The 22,132-nt window shown below is 39.9% G+C and overlaps 1 protein-coding gene across 1 annotated transcript in view; it reads right to left on the bottom strand.

The window, feature by feature from the left end:
- The window catches only part of cdk18 (cyclin dependent kinase 18), a 73,708-nt gene that overhangs the window by 40,146 nt on the left and 11,430 nt on the right, over positions 1–22,132 (bottom strand). The window contains exon 2 of the mRNA XM_046875184.1: positions 2,852–2,988. Within this exon, the coding sequence (XP_046731140.1) occupies positions 2,852–2,969 (118 nt within the window). The 5' untranslated portion in view covers positions 2,970–2,988. The remainder of the gene's footprint in view (positions 1–2,851; positions 2,989–22,132) is intronic.

Raw genomic sequence — 22,132 nt, forward strand, 5'->3', positions numbered from 1 at the left:
GATCCACTTCAGATGGCAGTGGTACAGTCTGAGCCTCTCATTCAAAGAGCCGGCCCCTTTGATGTTACGTAAGTGCTGATCGCAGGTTGCATTTCGTGGTCCTTGAATGGAGAACCGTCTGCCAGTGAATGGATTTCAGAGAGGCGGCGTCAGAAAAAGGAAAGCTCCAGTTAGGAGCTGTCTGAATTTTTAATCAGTGCACCCGTCTTTATCTTGTCCAGGAAACATGGCCGAAGATCTCCCTTTGGGATTGAGGAAGGCGGCGAAGTGTGTACTGATGATCTTGGAGGAAATCCCTCTGTCCTGGGGCAAGGTAGTGATTAAAGCTGCAGGTGATCCAAGATTTCCCCAGGGGAATAATCTGGATCGGTTTGGGAATGAGCTCGGACTTGTCAATGAGACGGGGCGCCTTGAGGCTTGCAGAATTTGCGGCCTAATTGATTAGCTAGTTAGTTAAGCCGTCAGTGCTCTTCAAGGATCCTACCACTGCTCCACAAATCGAAGGTCTAAATAAACAGTACACTCAATCCGAGGTATTTGCCCCCGAACTGCACATACGAAACAGTTTCGTTCCCTGCATACAATGTTGATTTTTTGCTTGTCAGTGTCATTTCTGGCGTGGCAAATATTTGGGAGTTTCATTTGTGGTTTTAGCATCCTGCTGCTTTCATTAGAAAATGCAGGCACATTTCATTCACGCCTGTCTGACAGGCTTGATAGCGTAACACAACAGCTGGTAATTACGGAAAACGCGAGGGGAAGAAAAAGAGAGAGACTCACAAAAAAAACGAGGTGCCGCTCTGGCAGTCTTCTTTAGTGGTACACAAATTGCAGATTGGTCATTCAGCCTTAGTGGGTTTATGGAGATTTTCGTGACTGCGCCCATGTTCGCAAATGAACTCCGTTCTTAATGGAGAATCTCGTTCTCTTTTGAAAAATCTCAACGGCATTAGATATTAAAGATGACTCTGAGTTAAAAAAACGCTTGCTAACAAAGTAATGGGCTGCAGCATTTACATGATTGCTCGATCGCGTTTTTTTTCTCGCTACGGAAAATAGCTACGTTGCTACGACACAAATTGTCGATCCATCGAGGCTATAATGAGAATTAGAGCAGACACGCAGACAGGCGGACTAATATAAAACAGCATTTCCTGAAGTGAATCTCATCGTTATCCGAGGAGAACGCTGCATTAGCTCCAGAGTAATTGAGTTGAGTTTGTAAATTCTACAGTATCGGACCAAATTGGACTGATGGATCTCATATCTTGGGTCACACTGAGGCATCGCGGTTTCTCTCGCCACGACTCCGTCTGCGGCGACTTTCACGCCTCCATGCTTGAATGGACCTTAATTTGCAGCTTCAGATTAGGATGGAATATTAATACGATCGAGTTTGCTCCTTTAGCGCTTCCTCTTTCTGTTCTCTAGGCCAAGCTTTCCCTATCAGGACCATCTATCTGGGGTTGGGAAAGGAGGAGCACACTATCTCCAGCAACCAACCAGTGCAGAACTTCATCACTGAAGAATCTCTGGCAAACCAATGCTGCCCCAAATACTACTTCAATTCCAGTCTGTTTTTCAGGGAAGTTGGAGTAAGTAGTGGACATGTCCAGGTCCTTTTTAAAGGCCTTTGATCTGGAGATCTGCTTACCCACAAATCCTGGGGTACCACCATTTTCCTTAAACTTCATTTGGTATGCAGAATTCTGAGATGGAATGGCATCCAGTTAAAGGGTGTATTTCTGGGATCCACCATGACCCTGACCAGGATATGGCGCACATGGCGGACTTTTCGAACCGACTTCACTTCTCTTCTATCGGATTTTTTTTCTCTAAGCTCTTGTCTCCTTTTAAATAATTTGATCGACTGACCGGATGAAAGTGGGTGGCAGAAACAGATGGCACAGTAACGCTGCACTATCACATCAGCATTAATAATGCAGACACCAGGCCAGAGCACCTTCGTCTCCAAGTTGACAGAAGGAAAATTTGGCGAGGTTCGGCTCCTGGAGAGGTCAAGCATTCGAACTCTCATCAGTTCCTCCCGAACAGCTCTGACCCCCTCAAGTCTACCGAGACCTACTGAAATGCCAGCTCAGCATGATTTCCTGTTCGCCTTGCACTTTCCTATCTCAGGAAAAGATTACCAAACTGGCTTAGGACCCACTTTCTCTAATCTCTTTCCCCATTACAAATGAAACAAGAACGATGTCTATTCCCGCAACTGACCGGCACCATAAGCCTCTGGCCTTCTAAAAATACCACATATTAATCCAGAAAGAATATTAGGAAAGTAGGAAAGATCAGAAGGGTGACCACAAAGCATAAGCCTCATGTGTAATTATGTAGTGCATTAGTTACATAAGTGTCGGAAAAGGGGATTTTGGGGATCAGTGTCAACATAATCTTGGAAACAGAAGCAGCGTTGATCCTGTTTCTCACCTGGACATTTCATGCATCTTGTATCTGGATTATTTCTTCATAAAACCCATATTTCTTGTCATGTTTTTAATTAGCCAGCTCCAATTTCTGTGCATGAAAAATGCCAATAAATTAATATTTTTAATGGATTTTAGTTTTTTTCCCACCCGCTATTGTGGGAAGGTTGATACTCATGATGGATTTTATTGTGGATGTTCTTTCTTGACCTGCCTAAAGACTAATTCTGTATCACCCAGATGAGACATGTCCCCTTTCCTTGGTCTGGTTCCTCTTAAGGTTCCTCTTTAAAGCAGTCTCAATCCTACCACTCAAGATTATCCATTAAATATAAACATGGTCATTAATAAGCTCACGTTCAAACGCACATCATTTTTGGCCTGTTGGAGTGTATCAGAAATGCTCTTACCATCATTGCGCTGGATGTTGAGCTGGTTTATCTGCTCAGTGAACTCGTTCTCCTCGATCGTCTCTGTTCTGGGCACGGACAGCGAGAAGCGGCGCTTGAAGTTCTTCATTTTGTTCATTTCTCAGCGCCCCGAACTCCTGAGAAGACAAGAACCAAGAGGTCGTTTTTGATTCGATGCTGCAGAACAGCATGATGATGGATCTCTGTGACCTTCTGGTATCTCGGGTGTCAGCTCGTACTTATTATAAGCAAACTTTCAGTGCAGCCTACAGGATTTTTTCTTCTTCTCCCTTTTCTTTGCCTCACCTTCACTTTCCAAACGAGTAAAAAGTTTTTCCGAAAGGTCTCTTAACGCCAAAGTGGGCACAATCTTCACGACTATGAGCTGCTTCCAGCTGAAGACGAGGAATAACTGAACGAATGAATACAGTAATACTGAGCTAAAAAGAGGTCGCTGCACATCGGGTCGACCTTAAAGCGCTGCCGAGAAGCCGGTATATAACATAAGCTAACTCATTTCACTTTCCTTCTTTTCTTCCTTTGGCTTTTTTTTTTAGTCGAGAGGAGTCCGAACTGCTTTCATCGCTGTTAAATTCTCAGCACCAGTCATGCGGCTTGCTTAAGTAATTATCCTGATATCAAACTGAGAAGCAGAGGAACCGTTTTTATCACTAATTAGTGTCACCAAAAGATGTGCCATTAAATCCTGCTTAAATCTCGACAATTACTCCCTGAAATAATAACCCATCACATTACCTAATGTCCGTCCATCTCTCCCTCTCTCTCCCTTTTTTATTTATTTATTTAATCTCTCCCTATTAATGATGAGAAGATCGAATAATTTTAGTGTCTTGTTTCTTTGAATCTTGTTCATCAAAATGAATCGAGTCATTTAGTTAATTTCGTTCCTTCGGAAATAAAATAAAATGTTAGATTTTTAATAAGCAGAACGTCTACATACATCACACCAACTCTATAGTTTCAGTAATAAAAAAAATGACAATGCAGCTAAGGACAAATGATGCTAAACAGAATGAGAAGCTTCAACTCTCCTATCTTCTGGTCCGTGTCGCTGGTTCTTCTGTCACGTGATTCCCATACTTATTGTAACAATAAAGTCAAGATTTGGAACAAATCTATCACACCGTATAGTGTATATGAGAGTCACGTGATAAAAGGACGAACGACTTGGATCAGAGGACTCATGAGATGAACTGCTCAGTTCGGTTTCCTGTGCATAGCCTTCAGAGATTTTGCGGCGCTTTGCTAATGCGCGTTCAGTAGAAAATGAACGAATCGTTCTTTAAGGCGATTATTTCTTCTGAGTCGCATTGAAGACTCGTTTAAAAACGAACAAATCGTTCATGAACGACTCATCACTACTCTCTATCTCACGGTGTCCATATTTGCCATATGAGCCATATTATCCTTCGGACACAAGGTCACCTCTTTCTTCTATAAACACATAATAAAGAGTAAATGTACGAGGGACATTCAAGTCCATTTCCCAGCTATGCCTGGAAAGATTCGGCATAGAAAGATTTGTCAGTATGCCAAAACCATCCTAGAACATCCCGCTTCACTTCATCATCAGGGAACCACCACGACTGGGATCGTCACTGAAGGACGTACGTGTCTCTGAAACGTTAACGGTATTTAAACCTCTTACTGTGACCGAATGTCTCATCCCCGTACTGCACGAAGTCTTCTGTAGATATTTACGCCTTCGCTTAGGAGAAACTTCAGCACCACACGCTGTCCAATGCACATACTAACACTACTGTCTGCCATCTTGATAAAAAGACCCTCCCCATGTGCGCCACCATCAGTAACAGCACCCACTAGTGGCACTTACTGCTACTATGAACGGCCCCTGTATAAACATACAGGCTGCTGTAATCGCCGTGTACATTGTGTTCTTTCATGTCTTAGATTCGTGATTAAAAAACAATACGCGAATTACGATGCCTTCGTCGCGTTTATTATTAAAATCAAAACGACTATTCATTTCCTCTATTCGTTTAATCACACAAATGGAGTGATAATTAAAACCATAAAAATTATTTATTTATTACATTTATTTTTGCATTTGGCAGACACCCTAATGACTTACATTTATCTTATTTATATCCACAAATGAGCAGATATGAGGTTAAGGGGCCTAACTCAGGGGCCCAGAAGCTTTTTTGTTCCTGGGATTTAAACCCATGACCTTCAGATGCTTTAACGACTTAGCTTTCATGTCCTCACAATACTACCACCCCTTCCCCAATACCAAATATAATCAAAAATTGTGCAATATTTCTAATCTAACATCAAGGAACGCATACATCCTGTGTAATCTATATCTCTTTTTCAGCGTACTGGGAGTGTAAAAGTAGATCTGATCCGAACGGATCTTTCACGGCATGCACTTCCGGGTCGGCCCCATCTTGGGTTTTTCCCGCGCTACTCATTATTTAAAGACAACAAAGACATTAACTCTGGGCCAGATTATCTCGCTGGCTTTGCGAGTCCCTGAGAGTACTCTTGCCACCCTGCCTGCTCTGGTTCCTGTTCCTAATCCCTGTTCCGGATCCCTGTTCTGCCCTGCCTGCATGTTTACCGGTTTCTGAATTTGCACGTTGGTTTGTGTTTGTGCTCTGCCCTATATTACACTGTCTGCTGGCTGTTGTATTTTAGACCCTTTAAGATTCTGATTCAGCCTCTGGTCCTCATTGCCCTGTTTTCTGGTATTGGATTAGGACTGTTTTCTGGAACTGTGATTTTGCTCTTCTCCTTTGCTCAGTTTGCTTTGTTTAAAAACTGTGTTTTCCCCCCTGATGTTCTTTCATTAAGCACTGTATTTTCAACTCTGCTTGCGTCCTGCATTTGGGTCCTTCCAGTCACCCCCTATTCCTGACCCTGACTTTTTTTAGAATTGGTGAACTCTGTCTTCAGTTTTTTCCACTATATGGAATAGAAAGAAGTTCAGAGAAGCAACAAATCGATTTGAAATCTGCGTTTCTGCAGTTTTTGCAAGGTATCGCTGATTATTCCCTATAAACAAGCTAGAAAACATTCCTTGATCCCATTCCATTTCAAATACCTGTCCATCAACTTTATGGCTCCTGGAAACAGAAATACGGGCGACTCTAGATGGCTCCGAGGCAGCGGAGGCAGCGTGACTCAGTGAGCGCTCGCGGGGAGATAACTTACTCGACGGCGGGGATCTATTATTAAGATATGCAGCAAGCCAAATGGACTGGTGGCATATGGAGGATGACGGAATGTGTTCACAATGTGGGAAGCTTTGATTCGAGTCTCTGGAGACCGAGCAGGAACGGAACAAGAGGCAGAAAGTCTGGAGAACCCGGAAAAAACAACCAGAAATTCAAGATGAATGCAATTTCCAGCAGGCATACAACCCCTAGACATCACACACTCCTGCGCTCTGTTTATTGCGCAAGTACACACACAGGTTTAAACACACACACACACACACACACACACACCTGTTTAAAGGACCTTCTTTCAGGAAAATGTGTTACATTCACTGTGACTTTAAATAATACCAGGTCATGATCGTTTGCTGGATGCTCAGTTGCTGAACTTTTTCTGTCCCTGATTTTGATCTTGTTTGTCATAAAAATCTGTTTGTAATTAAACTCTACCTGTTTTTGCATCTGTTGAAAATTTATTTAAATACATTTACATTTACGACGTTTAGCAGACGCCCTGATCCAGAACAACGTACAAAAGAGTTTCTATCAATGAATAAATCAACACTGATTTGCTAGATTACAAACATCAAAAAAGCATGACATCACTTCGATACGAAAACCAACTGGAATCCGTTTACGTGGGGTTACTATGGAAACGGCAATGTATTCGAATCGAAAAAATAAGTAGATGTGTGATCCGGAGCTACGCTAATGCGGTTTATAGAAAACAAATCTGAACCAGGAGCGATATGTTCATCGGTATAAAAATGACAGGATCGGGAAGACTTTCCACACCTACGCTTGTTTTTCTGCAGATAAAATGTTTAAATAAAATGTGCTGAGCCTAGCAGATTTAGAGGAACACCATTTTATATTCAACGTCTGTCCACACTTTCAGGCTGAGCGGCAATAAATGATGCATGCGACCGAAAATCCGGTCGTATCTCGGATTCTCCTCCTGCTCTCCTTAACGGGAAGCGATACGCTGAGGCGGTGCGGTTTATCAGGAAATTGACTGGCGAGTCCGAAACCGCAGTGAGCGTCGTGACGAAACAAAGTGTTGAGCAACAATCGGTTGGTAATGAAAGGCTAAATTTAGCCTGGCGGTGTTGGCGTAGCGCAAACATTGCTCATGATAATGAGGCGCTGACCCGTAAATGAGGCGGTGAGGTGATGACGAGGCGAGACAAAAGAAGTCCTGTGGGTCCAAACACAGCTGTGCTGTTTGCCTACACAAATAAAGCCCCAGGCTGCATTTCCATCCAGGGACTCGGATCGTAATCGGATCCTATTAACGTTCTCCACGATGCACCGGAAGCGTTTATTCTGTTCCACTGAGGATTTCATACCGAAGTGCTGTTTAATACTCGTGTGAGAGGTACATTCGAGGAGAAACTTTTTTTGGAGGTGTATAACTGAGATTTGAGTGATTCAGACCTGGAACATAAGTCAGGTTCTCTTGCTTGATGAGGATCATCAGCTTCATGTGATCCCAGTATGATGAGTGTGTTGGTCTACAATACCAACATGACATTATGAATAATTGAAATGTTTCATTCCTTAATAAACTCATCAGATTCGTTTGGAAAGCCGCATTTTCTAACTTGGATTTAAGCGAGTCATAGAGGAGCTAAAGAGCACTTGATCAGCTCATCCCTCAAACCTTAGCAATGTTCTTCTTCTTTTTTTCGTTCTTTTTTTTTTTTACACCAGAGCACTTTGCAGCATCAGATGCCGTTTTAGTGGCATGTTAAACAAAATCTACAATTACAAAGATAAAGTCATAGTAAAATAAGAATACGTCATATTATTTTGAGAATAAAATCAAAATTACGATCTGATCTTTTGATTGCATCTACCACAACGCATTAGACTCTGGCTGAAGTCCTGGCGGCTTCGGAGACGTCGAGCGCGCCAGTGTTCATCTCCTCCAGGGTCAATTTCTTTGTTCATCATCTTCATTGTTTCTTGAGAAATATCATCTCCTCTTCGAATAGCATCGGCATTTCAGACTGCACAAAAGAAGCAATTTCCTCAACATCTCTCTGATTTTTGCTTCTGAATAAATTAAGTTTCCTACAGAACCACTGCAGAACCGCAGTCCGTTTACTGATTACCAATTCGTGCTGATGAGCCGAATTCTGTGATTTAAAAAGAAAAGAAAAATTTTTTTTTATATTTATATTTTATATTTTATATATTTTAAGAATAAAGTTGTCACAATACAAGATTAAAGCAGTAATATATATATATATATATATATATTGTGTGTGTGTGTGTGTGTGTGTGTATATATATATATATATATTACTGCTTTAATCTTGTATTGTGACAACTTTATTCTTAAAATATTTTGACTTTATTCTTTCACTGTTATGACTTTCTTTCTCGTAAATTCAACTTTATTCTCGTAATTCCGACTCTATTCCTGTATTGCTACGACTTTATTCTTGCAAGTTTGACCTTTTTCTCAAAATATTACTATTATTATTATTACTTTGTTTTCATAACTTTAGATTTTATTACAATTTATTTAGCTTTGCACAAAAATGCCGTCGTAGTAACAAAACACAATTATACATTATTTTATAAATCCGGCAACTCAAAATAATTGCACAATTCACATCCAGAGTACATTACAAAAAAAGAAATAGGAAATAAAATGTGCTGGATCAAGTGCTATTTTTGAAACGTGTAAGCTGCTCAATAATAAAGACTGTAGAAGCCTAATCACTCGAAATAACCAGGAGTTTTTGGTGGGTACCACAACGGATTGCTTGTATTTAAAGATGGTGGGTTGAATACTATAGAAAAGACTAAATATAGAAAAATATATAGAATATAAAAAATATAGAAAAGAAAAAACAGTCTGGCAACCTTGGAGGCTTTTCCTGTGGCTTTCCTGTCTTTTGGCACACTGACTTATGGAGGTGGTCCCTGTGACTGTGTGTGCAGCCATCTAGTAGTGTGTCACAAAACTAGTCTAGAAATGTTTTGTTACCTTGTATAATGACCCATATTTAGTCTGTATATACTGTATCATACAAACATTCATGTATGTACTGTACATAAGTGTTTATCTTCTTCTTCTTTCAGCTTCTCCCATTAGGGGGCGCCACAGCGGATCATCCGTCTCCATACCCCCTGTCCTCAGTCCTTTGCACAGTTATACTGTGTGTTTGTATATATATACCATACCTTTTGCACCTTTTGTACATTAATCACTTTCACCTCTGTGTTGTAAATAGGCCACTAATGAACTTTTGTTAGATGCTAACTACATTTTTTTGGCTCTGTACAAGTACTTTGCACAATAACAATAAAGTAATCTAATCTAATCTAATCTAATCTAATCTAATCTATTCTAATCTAATCTAATCTAATCTAATCTCCATGCATCGTGCAGTTAATTTCTGCAGCAATATTCTGAATGCTCTTCTAAGGCAAAAGAATGATAAAAGCTGAAGGACGCGTGGAACCCGTTTCTGAATATGAGGAATTTTCTTGTAAATATTGACGCAGTTTTATTACTCAGTACTTGATGTCCGAAGGTTTCAAACAAAGAATGAGATAAGGTCCCATGTTGTTTCCCACTGGGGGTCAGTTGAGACTTTTGCCTCTTTCCTACCCCTCGCTTTCTGGCTGAAAAAGCCTAATTGCGGATTGCCAGGAATGCCTTCCAAATCAGGATGCGCCCCATTTGTCTTGTTTACCGACTTTACAGATTCGGCTCTGCACGGAGCAATGAGCGCGCAACGGGCATCGTTCCACCGCTCAAAGAGCCAGCGTGTGTGGAGGGAGCAAGAAGCACAAAGACCTCGGTGCACGGGGTAAAGACCTCCTCGCCGCCTGCACAAAACGTACAAAGAACTCCGGCTGAAGGAAAAGTCATGCTAATGCTGTTTACTTCGCAGGCCGCGGGGCTCGGAGCGCGGCGGGACGCGGCCACACTGATTGGAAACATGACGGCGTGGATGAAAGCGAGCGAGAAAAATAATGAGATGATTCTGATCTCTCTGACAGAGCCGAGCTGGCCGGCTCTGCTTTGCTGTCATCAAATGGCATCTGCTGTCCTTCTGCTGCCAGACCAGCCTGGCCCTGGGCTACAGGAGAGAAAAATCCACAGTTTGGCATGAAGAAGCCCTTGATGCTACAACACTGATGTCTCAAGCTGCTTCTTCTACAGTGTCTCTCCTTCGCTTTATTTTTCTTTTTTTGTCCTCCTCCATCCTTTACTCTGGATTCGATCGAGGTTTCAGATGGCTCCGCTCATTAAAACCTACTCTCCGGGGTCATTTGTGTGTGCTAGCAGATTGTGTCTGATGTCTATATGACCCCCCAGTTCGCCCCCATGTGCTTGATAAACAGCTCTGAGGAAATTTCACTACAGATGATAAATCGTTGCACAGGGCAGTCATAGTCAAAAAGCGAGGGAGGGACAATGGACGATTAAAAAGCTAGCCAACATCCGCAAGGTGACAAGGAAGGATTTCATGTTGGAAAACCCATGATACTTTCCAATATGTACTTGCTGATGGTTGAAATAATCCACCAAATGACACTGTTTTGAGCCATAACATTAATTCACAATAAGTATTGGGACACCTGACTTTTCCAGTCACGTGTTTTTCTCCATAAAAAGTCTTTACAATTTTACTTTGTGCACAAAACCTGGGGCTTTACATGGGGTGGTGGTGGGTTTGGTGTCTCTGAGCTAGCGGCGACTCCGAGAGTCTCATTCCACTTGTTTCCTGTTCAGTTTCTCCAACACAGATACGTGAATATCAGTCACATACACAGACACCAGGACGTGTATGAAAGCAAAGTAAAATAATAGAGAGAATGCATATATATACCGACTATTACACTGCATATCAGTACATGGTGAACCAAAACATTGTAGAAGGTCATACTGTTCTTGGTACAAATGTAAGCATCTATCACAAAGATATAACAATATGCAGGAAAAGATAACAGGAAGAAGTCAAAAAACAGGCAAATTATTACTAGTGGAATATCTTCTGCTATGGAGCTCTTAATTGAACACCTTTGGGATTCATTTTTCATGCTGACTGCACCCCAGGCCTCCTCACCTCACCAGTCAGTACCAAACTTTACTGTATTGTACCCTTGTAGCTGAAGGAGCACAAATCTCCCCAAGCACACTCCAAAATGTGGTGGAACAGCAATTGGAGACCCCAGAAAAAAGTGCAAATGATCGCATTCAAAACAATGGGTATGTATATGCTTTTCAGAAACATGTTTCTTCACCATTGTTTTTGAACATTTTTCTAAAAAAGCCTTGTTTTTCTTTTTCACACTGTGTCCACAGACCACAGATCCGTCCATATTTGCTGCTCCAGATTGTCAGGAATATGCCAAGAAGCAATGTTTCCCTCAAGCCACATGCTTGTTTTACATTTACATGTACAATATTTGGCAGACACCTTTATCCAGGCTGAATTATTTATCTCATTTATACAACTAAGTAGTTGAGTGTTAAGGGCCTTGCTCAAGGGCCCAACAGTGGGATCTGAACTCACAACCTTCTGATAAGAAATCCCCATTCCTTGTTTTGTGCACCTAGTTTATGTTTTATACTTCATGTTTTATTACTTTAGTTCTTTGTTAGTAGCTATGATAAGAAACAGGGTTAGCCAATCAGAAGCAGGCATTAAAAAAATACTATTCTAGCTACTTTCTTTGTACAGGAATACATAGGTGAGGGCCAGAGATTGTGTTCACTGTTAAAATTTCCTACATCTATAGCTTTGAGATGATTGGCACTAATGGTTATCAGGAAAAATGCAGTATCTGCTGCCAGAGATAATGTCTGCAACTGAATACTTATGTTGTATCTCGCTTCATTTCTCCTTTCCATTTTTCTGATCGGAGAAACATCATGTCTTTCTGGACTGCTTTCTACCTTATCTTGCTGCTAACCAAAGAAAAATTGCGTCGTAAAACGACTCCTCGTAACATTTTAAAGCCACGATGGACAGAGCACCATGCAAAGATATAGAAAAAAAATCTTTAAAAACATTTTGGATCAATAAACCTACAAACATTTTGTGTGTCGGCAAATCCAATTAAATTTAACCAGCTAAATTGCCCATGCAAGTGCCTTTTTAAGTACGGCGCAACGTCGATGCACTGAAAAACAAACAAAAAATAATGTACAGATTGAAATTAAAACAGAAGATACCTTTACAGAATCTCTCAGACATTGTTAAATATTTCAATCCCTGCCGGATCTACGAAAGTGAAACCTGTCACAGGGGGTTGGGTTTATTCACAATCATTAAAAAAATTATTATTATTTTATTTTAGCATTTTTATTTACAGGGTTATCATAAAAGGCTGTATAGAAACATATTGGAAGAAAACCGCTAGTTATGTGAAATCGGACATTTAGCACCCCCGTATAACAAAATGGTATGATCCTGGTTTCGATCCTCTGGAGATCTGGTAGCTTGTGCATCAAATAATGCTATGACAATCACAACTACTGTCAACTAGATCAATTAAAAAACTTAAAGCGTTTCAAACTTTTCATATACTTCACTCAACATAGTCTCTCAATCCCTGCCTCGGTGCTCGAGGACACATAACCGCACGTCCAGACGCACAAACATTTGTCTGATTCCATTTGGTGCCATTAAAGCCCCTGCTTGAGCCTTTTCATGTGCCTTTTCAGGGCAAACACATTTGAGTGCATAAGTACAGATGTCCTGTCCAATGCTGCGAGCTAATTCCATTTAGTTAACAATGTCTAGATGTGACATTTGCCTCCAGCGAACGTGGTTGAGGCTTCCATCAGAGTGGCTCAGCGTCCTACAGGGAGCGCTCAGGCAACCTCCCATTTCCAGGTTCATCGATACTTTGGGATCCAGGGGCTTTGGCTAATTCGCTACAGCAGTTGTTTAAGTGCTAGTTTTTGTTTTTGTTGTTGTCCAGGCAGCCTGTCATGCAGAGAGCCTGCACACAGAGAGACGCCTGATGTGAGACGGTATGATGTGAAATGACAACAGCAACAACCAAAAAAACACAGTACACAGCTTGGAGCAAATTATAGAAGAGCCTATATGGGGTGTTTTTTTGGAAGGTTGCATGGTAGGAGAACTATCTTGCACACAATGATAAGGTTTTCCATTGTAATAACCATCTGTTTTTGATATTATAAAGGATGCTTTACGCTCTCTTTGGGTCTTGTTTGTCAAGCTAATGCATTTATACAGTTCGTAAAATCGTTCGCGGGAGCATTTATGCTAGAAAACGGCTCACGGAAATCCTGCCCGTTCCAAATACCTCTCACGGTTTTAGAGTTTTAAAATCAGTTATCGATTTTAAATGACGCACCAGATCAACATGTAAGACTAAGTAGACAAACTGTACAATCAGGACCAAAGTAAGTGCACTCTGTATATGTATACACCAATCATACACCGATAATATTATGACCACCTGCCTAAACAGTTTCCTTCCAAAACTGTCCTGACCTGTCTTACATTAACAGCATGAACTTCTTCAGCAGTTTGAGCTACAGGAGCTCGTCTGTTGGATCGGACCACACGGACCAGCCTTCGTTCCTCACATGCATCAATGAGCCTCATCACCCGGGACCCTGTCCTACTTCCTTTGACAACCATTCGATAGATACTGACCACTGCAGACCAGGAACAGCCCACAAGAGCTGCAGTTTTAGAGCTGCTCTGACCCAGTCGTCTAGACATCACAATTTGTCACAACTCGCTTCTTCCGCTTGCCCATTTTCCTGCTTCTAACACGTCAGTGTTCATGTTCACCTGCTGCCTAATAAATATATCTACCCACCACTAGGTGCCATGATGAAGAGATCATCAGTGTCATCCACTTTGTATATATATATATATATATATATATATATATATATATATATATATATATATATATATACACTGTATCTACGTCATCATGGGCACACATTTGTTAATAATTATAACTTTCTTATAGCTCATTATTACTTTTCTCTCCTTTTTTCTTCTCCATGTTTTTCTTCTGGGTTTTTTTCTTCTGTGTTTAATATTTAATATTGCTGTAGTTTGCCTGGAGCCTCACTTAAGAATTTCATTGTACAAACTGTCATCTGTACATCTGTACATATGACAAATAAAACTTGAGACTTGATAATGTTATACTATCATAATGTTATGCCTGATGGGTGTATGCGAGAGCTGTATAGCTGCAGTGGCTGAGCTGCATTACTGGAGGGTTTAAATATTTTTCTTTTAAGTAAAATCTAATAAGTAATTGAGGTCAATTTTTGATTATTTTTAATACGCGAGGTTGCCAAGTGTATTGGTACACCTGACTTTTCCAGCCATGTGTGGTTCTCCAAAGTTGTACAATAGTGTAGGATGTCTTTTGATGCTGTAGCACAAACATTTCCCTTCACATCCCTGATCCAGCAGGAAAATGCCTCTGCACACAAATCCAGCTCCATGAAGATATTATTTCCAACGGTTAAGTCAAAGATCTCCTGCTCTAAACCCTATTGAACATGATAAATGTGAACGCTGACTGCACCTCCTCACCTTCTCACCTACTCACCTGACTTTACTAACACCCTTATGACTAAATCTTCACAAGCACACTCTAAAATCTGGTGGAACATCTTCCCAGAAGATTGAAGTTTATTTCAATAGTGAATGCAGACTAAATGTGGAACGGGATGTTCATAAAGAAACACATACCAATCTAATGTGCAGGGGTCTCCAAAATTTTGCCCATATAGTGTATATAGAACAAAACATCAAACTAAGGAACAAAGACCTCAACCATAAATGTATGATAGAAAGCAAGACAAGACACCAATTGTCTTACACTTGATGTGTATGTACCAAGCCTGAAAATAAATAAATAAAGGGATTGTATTACGCTGATCAAGGACCAGGAGCTTGGCTTAAGATTTTTATCTTCAGAAAGTAACCTGGTTTTGGTCGTGCTGGATTCAGAGCCACACTGGGTATCTGGTGGAAATGGTATAAATAAATGAATGAATGAATGAATGAATGAATGAATACCACATACCCACCCACACACACATATTCATTCCAGCTACGAGCACTTCAGTGAAGCCTCTAGGTATATTTATTTCTTCATATTTTCATGAAGGGTGCCATTATTTCTGTAACAGAGTTCATATTTGATATCAAACTCAACTAGAACCTCAATTTCGAGTCAGATAGAAAAGACGCCCATGACAGCACACCATGTTTTGTATGAAATGACTATCATTTACTTCCTGGGGCCGTGGGACAAAGCGAAGTGATTCATCCTGAAGAAAAGACGTGTGCGGAATGTTGTGTTTTTGTCGTAGACTCGACTTTTCTCACTCGAGCGTCCAGGTTTGAGAAACAAATCATGTCGGAAATCATGAATTATATGGGGGATCACATCCCAAAACATTATCATATGAGGAAACAGTCAGATCTAAAGATTTTATCATATGAGGGGGCTCACATGTAAAAAAAAAATAATAAGGAGGGTTTAAATCTTCTTTTTCTTCATTTGGCTTCCCCCATTAGGGGTCACCACAGCGGATCATCCATCTCCAGACCCCCCCTGTCCTATACATCTGCCTCTTTCAATCCAACTACCTGCATGTCTTCCCTCACCACATACATAAACCTCCTCCTTGAGGGGGGTTTATAAAAAAAAATAATCATATGGTGGGGGGGGTTTACATACAGTAAATTGTAAAGAAAAAATATAAATGAACATGTGTAAAGAAACAATGTGAACTGTCTAAAAGAACGTGTCAATTTCACACATGAATCATGTAATTACAGTGAAGTGTGTGTGTGTGTGTGTGTGTGTGTGTGTGTGTGTGTGTTTTCTGTAAGTCTATAACCAAATCCTGAATTCAGTAATTATGTGAGTCCCGTTCATTTGCAAAGCCAATTTTTGATTCCAAATTCTCGCCCTTGGCAAACGAGGCAGTGGAACTGAGCAGCGTGACGGAGCTCTCGCCCTCGAGCTCCCCGACAAGCGAAAGCTGGCAAGGAAAAGCGAGTTAACTAGCAAACGGCGTATCAGGAAGCACATCCTCCATTTTCCGGATTTGCTGAGCAGAGATGTGTACGATCCCTGCTTTAAAAAAATGAGGTCTGGGAATTGGAGCTGGGTTTCCACTATGCAGACCTTGAAGAAGTTTCACAGTTCGGCGGAAAGTAATTGTGAGGTTTCCGGGTAAATGAATAAATAAATAAACTCTTTCCAGTTTGTCCTTGAGTCGGACATGAAGTCTGATCACGGTGGAAAAATGGAGCCGTGATAAATCTGTGTGTATTAGTAGGAATACATCATGTTTATTACATTTACAGCATTTGACAGTTATCTTGTTTTTCATGCAACTGAGTAGTTTCTGGGGCCTTTCGTAAGGGCCCAGCAGTGCGTGCTGATGGGATTTTAAACTCACAACCTTCTGATCAGAAGTCCAACATCTTGAGCACTGAGCTACTCCTTCCAGCAGAAAGTATTTTTTTTAACACCTAATTGACTTCAGAATGATGCTATTTTCCCAAGAGCACTTTATCTGAATAAATACAGGGGAAAAAAAACATGAGTTATATAAAAAAATATATACAAATAAAAAATATGTATAAAATTATATTACAAAAAAATCAGTTTCTTAATATTTTAGAAATCTATTATTTTATATATCAAAATTATTAAATGAATTGATTTTTAATTAAGATGAAAAATAAGAATAAAAGTCAAAAAAATATATTATGTTGATTTTATATTGTTATTAGATTTAATAGTAATTTTTGTTTTATATAAAAGATTGAAAACACAGAGTGAATGGGTTTTAAGAGACATGTGCATGTTCCTTTTGTTTTTATGCAACAGAAACAATTTGTTTCTCCAAACATTCATTTGTAAAACTCGCCAAAGTTGCTCTTCAGGGGTTGGAGATTTCTTTATGATCCAGTTCATCCCAGAGCAGTTCAATAGGATTTAGGTGCGATGACTGGGCAGTTCATAATGGATAAGATTCCAGACAACTGTTTGCTCCAGACGACTGTTTGCCGCAGTCCAGACGGAATTGCATGGTGTTAAAGTATGGAATGGTCCATACTCCAAGTCTCCAAAACAACCCCAAACCATTACGCTTCCACCTCCATGTGAGAGTCTCCTGTTCTCCTTCTTACACATTCAAAAAGTTCACATTTGGACTCCACAGAACTTTGTTCCACTCGTTTACTGTAAAATTCTTGTGTTTTTGCCTTTTAGTTTCTTGCATTGAAACAAAAAGAACATTCATGTGTCTCAAAAGCCATGAAAGACTCAGTGTTTTAAACTTTTGACAGCCACTTTCTATATAATAGTCTATAATTCTGTAATATTCAAACATTATTTTAATTATAATAACAATTTGATCATTAAATGAATCTTTTTTCCTTTTTCAAATCTGAATCTTTTTTTAATCCAAAAAAAGGCAAATTATTTTCTTTTCTTACACAATAAATTCTTTATGTATTATAACAAGAAATTCCTCAAATATCTAATCCACTGGGTTTATCTGTAGGGTACTGATGCTGCTCCTGTATACTTCATCACTGTCAAGTCAAGTTTGTCCAGTTCAATTATTAATGCTAAACTTTCTCTTTAAACCACAGATGCTTTTTTTTCCCGTCTGTCTCGCTAGTTCCGGTCGTGTAGAGCTGAGAGCCAGGAGCAGTCGGGAGTCCAGACAGATTAATGAGTGCGAGAATCACCTTCTCCCGGCCTCTCCGCCCTTCTTTCACTCCCGACAAGAAGATTAAAAGGCTATTTTACTCTCTCTCCATACTCAGGATAATGAATCATACACAATCCTAATGCCGTTCTTGTTTATTCAGTATTATAATTTCACAAAGCCAGCTGTGGCCCAAAGCCTGGATGTGCACCAGCTGTCAGGGTGACTCATGTTTGATTCCCAAATATATAATATTACACCATACAGAATATATAACATATTTCCAGAATTCACAATTAACGCCTTTAAGTTCTCCATTCTGATTAATCAGAAGCCAATATTCACTATTATTATTATTATTATTATTATTATTATTATTATTATTATTATTATTATTATTATTGTTATTATTATTATTATTATTATTATTATTATTATTATTATTATTATTATTATTATTATTATTGTTATTATTCTGTAAAATTATTGAAATACATCATGTTTACTGTGTGACTTCTATAATGGACGTGCCAAATATACAGTTTACAAATGTCTCTAATTGCACCTATAGTGAAATGTAGTGTTTTTTTTGTGAAGATTATGAAACATTTAATGGAAGGAGTCTCCAGTTCCAGTGTTCTGAAAATCCAAAGATAAATCGAAACTTTTACGTTTTCGACTACAGAGCTTTCTGTCACATGAGAAAGAGAAAGGAAGTGAAACGGATTCTCGTCTACACTGGTGTTTTTGATCGGTTTTCAAAACCACTTAATCATATTAAAATGCTCAGCAGTACTGTGTGTGTGTGTGTGTGTGTGTGTGTGTGTGTGTGTGTGTGTGTGTGTGTGTGTGTGTGTGAGAATATATAATGATATAATTTATATATACATATAATAAAGGCTCAGAGCAGATACAACTGCCATTAAGTCAGACATAAGCAGGACAAAAACTTTCAAGCTGACCATTAAAAATCCAAGTCAGAAAATAAATGTAATTGAGGCAAAAAAGTCCAAGTCAGACAAAAAGGACAAATCAGACAAATGATCAGACAAAAAAAAGTCACAAAAAAAATCTTAAGTTAGGCAAAAGGTCCAATTAGACAACAAAATAATCCAGGGTAGACAAAAGGACAAATAAGACAAAAAGTTTGTCACACACACACACACACACACACACACACACACACACACACACACACACACACACACACACACACACACAAAAAGTCCCAATCAGACAAAAAGGACAAATCAGACAAATTATTTAATCAGACAAAAAAGTCCAAGTCACACACAAAAAAACTTAGACAAATGTTAGACAAAAAGTCTAATCAGACAAAAAAATCCAAATCAGACAAGAAAAGTCCAAGTTATACAAAAAGTCAAAATCAGACAAATAATTCTATCAGACAAAAAAGTCAAATTCAAACAAAAAGCCAAAGTCAGACATATCCAATCAGACAAAAAAAATCCCAAAAATTTGTGCCTGATTAAATAGAGATTGTGTGTGTATTTAGGAGTATGAGTGTGTGTGTGTGTGTGTGTGTGTGTGTGTGTGTGTGTGTCTGTGTAAGGCAGCTAATGATGCCTATTTTTATTGCGCATTAGCAGAGCCTCAGGCGGCGTCTCTGCTGACCCTGAGTCTCCGAAGCGTAAAAGTGTAGTAGGCGGAAAATGAAGACGTCTCCACGTGAAAGACGGACGTTCCCACTCTAGCGTTCCCTCGATACAATATTCCGGGCCTATCATCAGATTGTACTCTAAGCATCTAAATCAAGACGAACGAGCGACACGGACGCGGGAACGACTTAATATCGCGGCTCGGTTATGGACGACGGCGTAAGAAGGCAATTTGTCATTTCTGTCTCGGTCTTGCGTGGGGGGGTGGGGGGGTAAACATGTCAGACGTTAATCGGCCTTCGCGGGTACGGGGGAAGAGCCTGTTGCATGGTTGTGTAATTTTCCAGCCTTTGTGTTTGTCAAGAAACCCACTCCGTGTTTGGTCATGTGTCCGGTGTACACAATTAAAAACGATTCGATCATCATTTAGTCGCCGCTTTTTTCCGTTTCCTACCGTCGAGACGCAATCGACAATAGAGCTGCTGTTTTTTTTTAACCTGATTAAATATGCTGGTTTTTATGTATAATTTATGTCGGACATGAGGACATTTTAGCGTTGTGCCACCGTAATGGATGTTGCCGCACGATGCAGATTTGTCATTCCTGTCGCATTCCTGTGTGCGGCGGATACACACAGGAAGTGCTCATCTGGATTTTCAGGACGCTGCATGAAACCGAATTTTGGGCGATTTTTGAGACACATACTGTAGTTAACACATGGAGTTCCCTCAAAAAAAAAAATATAAAAATTGTGGACACGAGCACACGTTTGATATGAGTGTGTGCTTATTTTTAATTTTTTTACTCATAAAATATGTATATTTTCAATATATAAACATATTGTTTACTCATGTAAAAGTACTAATCCCCTGCATAAAGATGACTCCATTAGAAAACTCCTTTTACATTTCTGCTCGAGTAAAAAGTACAAAAGTTTGTGCTTTTCATACATTCTTGAGTATGAAAAGTTAAATTTGTGAACTATGAAATCTACACTGTAAGATCAAAAGTTTGTGGACGCCTCACCATACGATTGCTATGTGCTTTTTAAACATCCAATTCCACATTCATTTCTCATTTGATGTAATAAGATCCATTCTTCTGGGAAGATTCTTCTTCTTACCCCATTCTTTCTCTCTCTGTCTTTCTATTAATCTAGCTTACTTTCTGTTTCTATTTTTCCTTGTTTGTCTTCCTGTCTGTTTCTTTCTTTGCACATCTCTACATGTTTGTCTCTCTGAATGCTTCTCTGTCCATCTCTCACTCAAAGGATAAAAGTTTGTGGACAGCTGACCATCAGATTACGTGCTTTTTGAACATCCCATTCCACATGTAGTCCCTATTTGCTGTTATAAGACCCTCCACTCTTCTGGGAAGAGGTCCCACTAGATTTTGTGGAAATTTGTGCTCATTCAGCTATGAGGGTGTTATTAAAGTACTGATGCAGGTGACATGAGGAGGCCTGGAGTGCAGATTTCAGAGCTCAATATCTCAGATCTTCCACTCCAACATGTATCCGAAAGCACATCTTCATGGAGATGGCTTTGTGCACAGGGGCGTTGTCATGCTGGAACATGTTTGGGGCTTCTAGCTGAACTGCAGGAAAAAGTTCATGCTCCTGCAACCTAAGACTAAGAACCTAAGAATTGTGTGCCTCCAACTTCGTGAAAAAAAAGAACCACATATGGAAGGAGTCTCATTTCTTTTGTGTGTATGTTTGTTTGGCTTGTTTTAATGAGAGCAAGAACAAGAGCAAGGTTTAATCCATTGTTGTTTCCGGTCACATTGTATGACAACATTGTAATTGTCACCGTCTGATGTTCCGAACTACCAGGAAACGTGTCTTACCAGGAAACGTGGGTGTCATGGTGACACTCTGTGCCTTTAAACCCCCCCACTTTACAATCAACAAGACCGGTTGTTGTGTCCTGACCGTCATAACGACCCGAGGCAGAGGCATCTCAGAGACGTCTCACACAGCAACAACAAGCTGATTGTTTACAAAGTGTCTGCCTCGTGTGGATCGTTATTATCCGACCGCTTCGGTCTGCTGTGCTTTAGAGGGAGAGAAAGAGGGACACAGAGAGAGATAAAGAAAGATTGAAAAAGAGGGAGACATATATGAAGATAGACAAAAAAAAAGATCGAGATATAGAGAAACAGAGATAGACAAATAAAAACAGAGACAAACAGGGAGAAAAACAAACCAAGAGAGCAATAGAAATAAACCATTAGTATTACAGAGAAACGTAGTATAACACACAGGAATCTCATACAGTGAGAATGAAAGTTATCACTAAAGCAAGTTATGAACAAAATTCAACACGTCTCTTTTCACTGGAGCCACAACTGCACCTCTGACATACATCATCTCTAACAGAAGCCTCAGTATTTCCCTTCATTCCCTTAAAAAACAAAAGTCCATCTTGTAAACGTCTTTATGAGTATAATTTCTTTTTCTCTGTCAAACAGTGTGGAATGAAATAACAGATATTAAATCCACATGAATATATTCAAGCGTGTGCAGTTTGCTACGGATGCGGGTTGCGAGCTCTGAATAGTGCGCTTTGTGACCGTGCAATTGAAGGACGTGAAAGCGGAGACGTAATTGGACGCCTGCTAGACGGCAACAGCTTCAAGCAACACGTATTTTACGATACAGTGCTGAATCTAGGGACTTAAAGCAAATACATATGACCCACGTGACATGACAGCTCAAATCTGATCAAATACAAAC

Source organism: Silurus meridionalis, chromosome 19, assembly GCF_014805685.1.
Source record: "Silurus meridionalis isolate SWU-2019-XX chromosome 19, ASM1480568v1, whole genome shotgun sequence".
Taxonomy (NCBI): Eukaryota; Metazoa; Chordata; class Actinopteri; order Siluriformes; family Siluridae; genus Silurus; species Silurus meridionalis.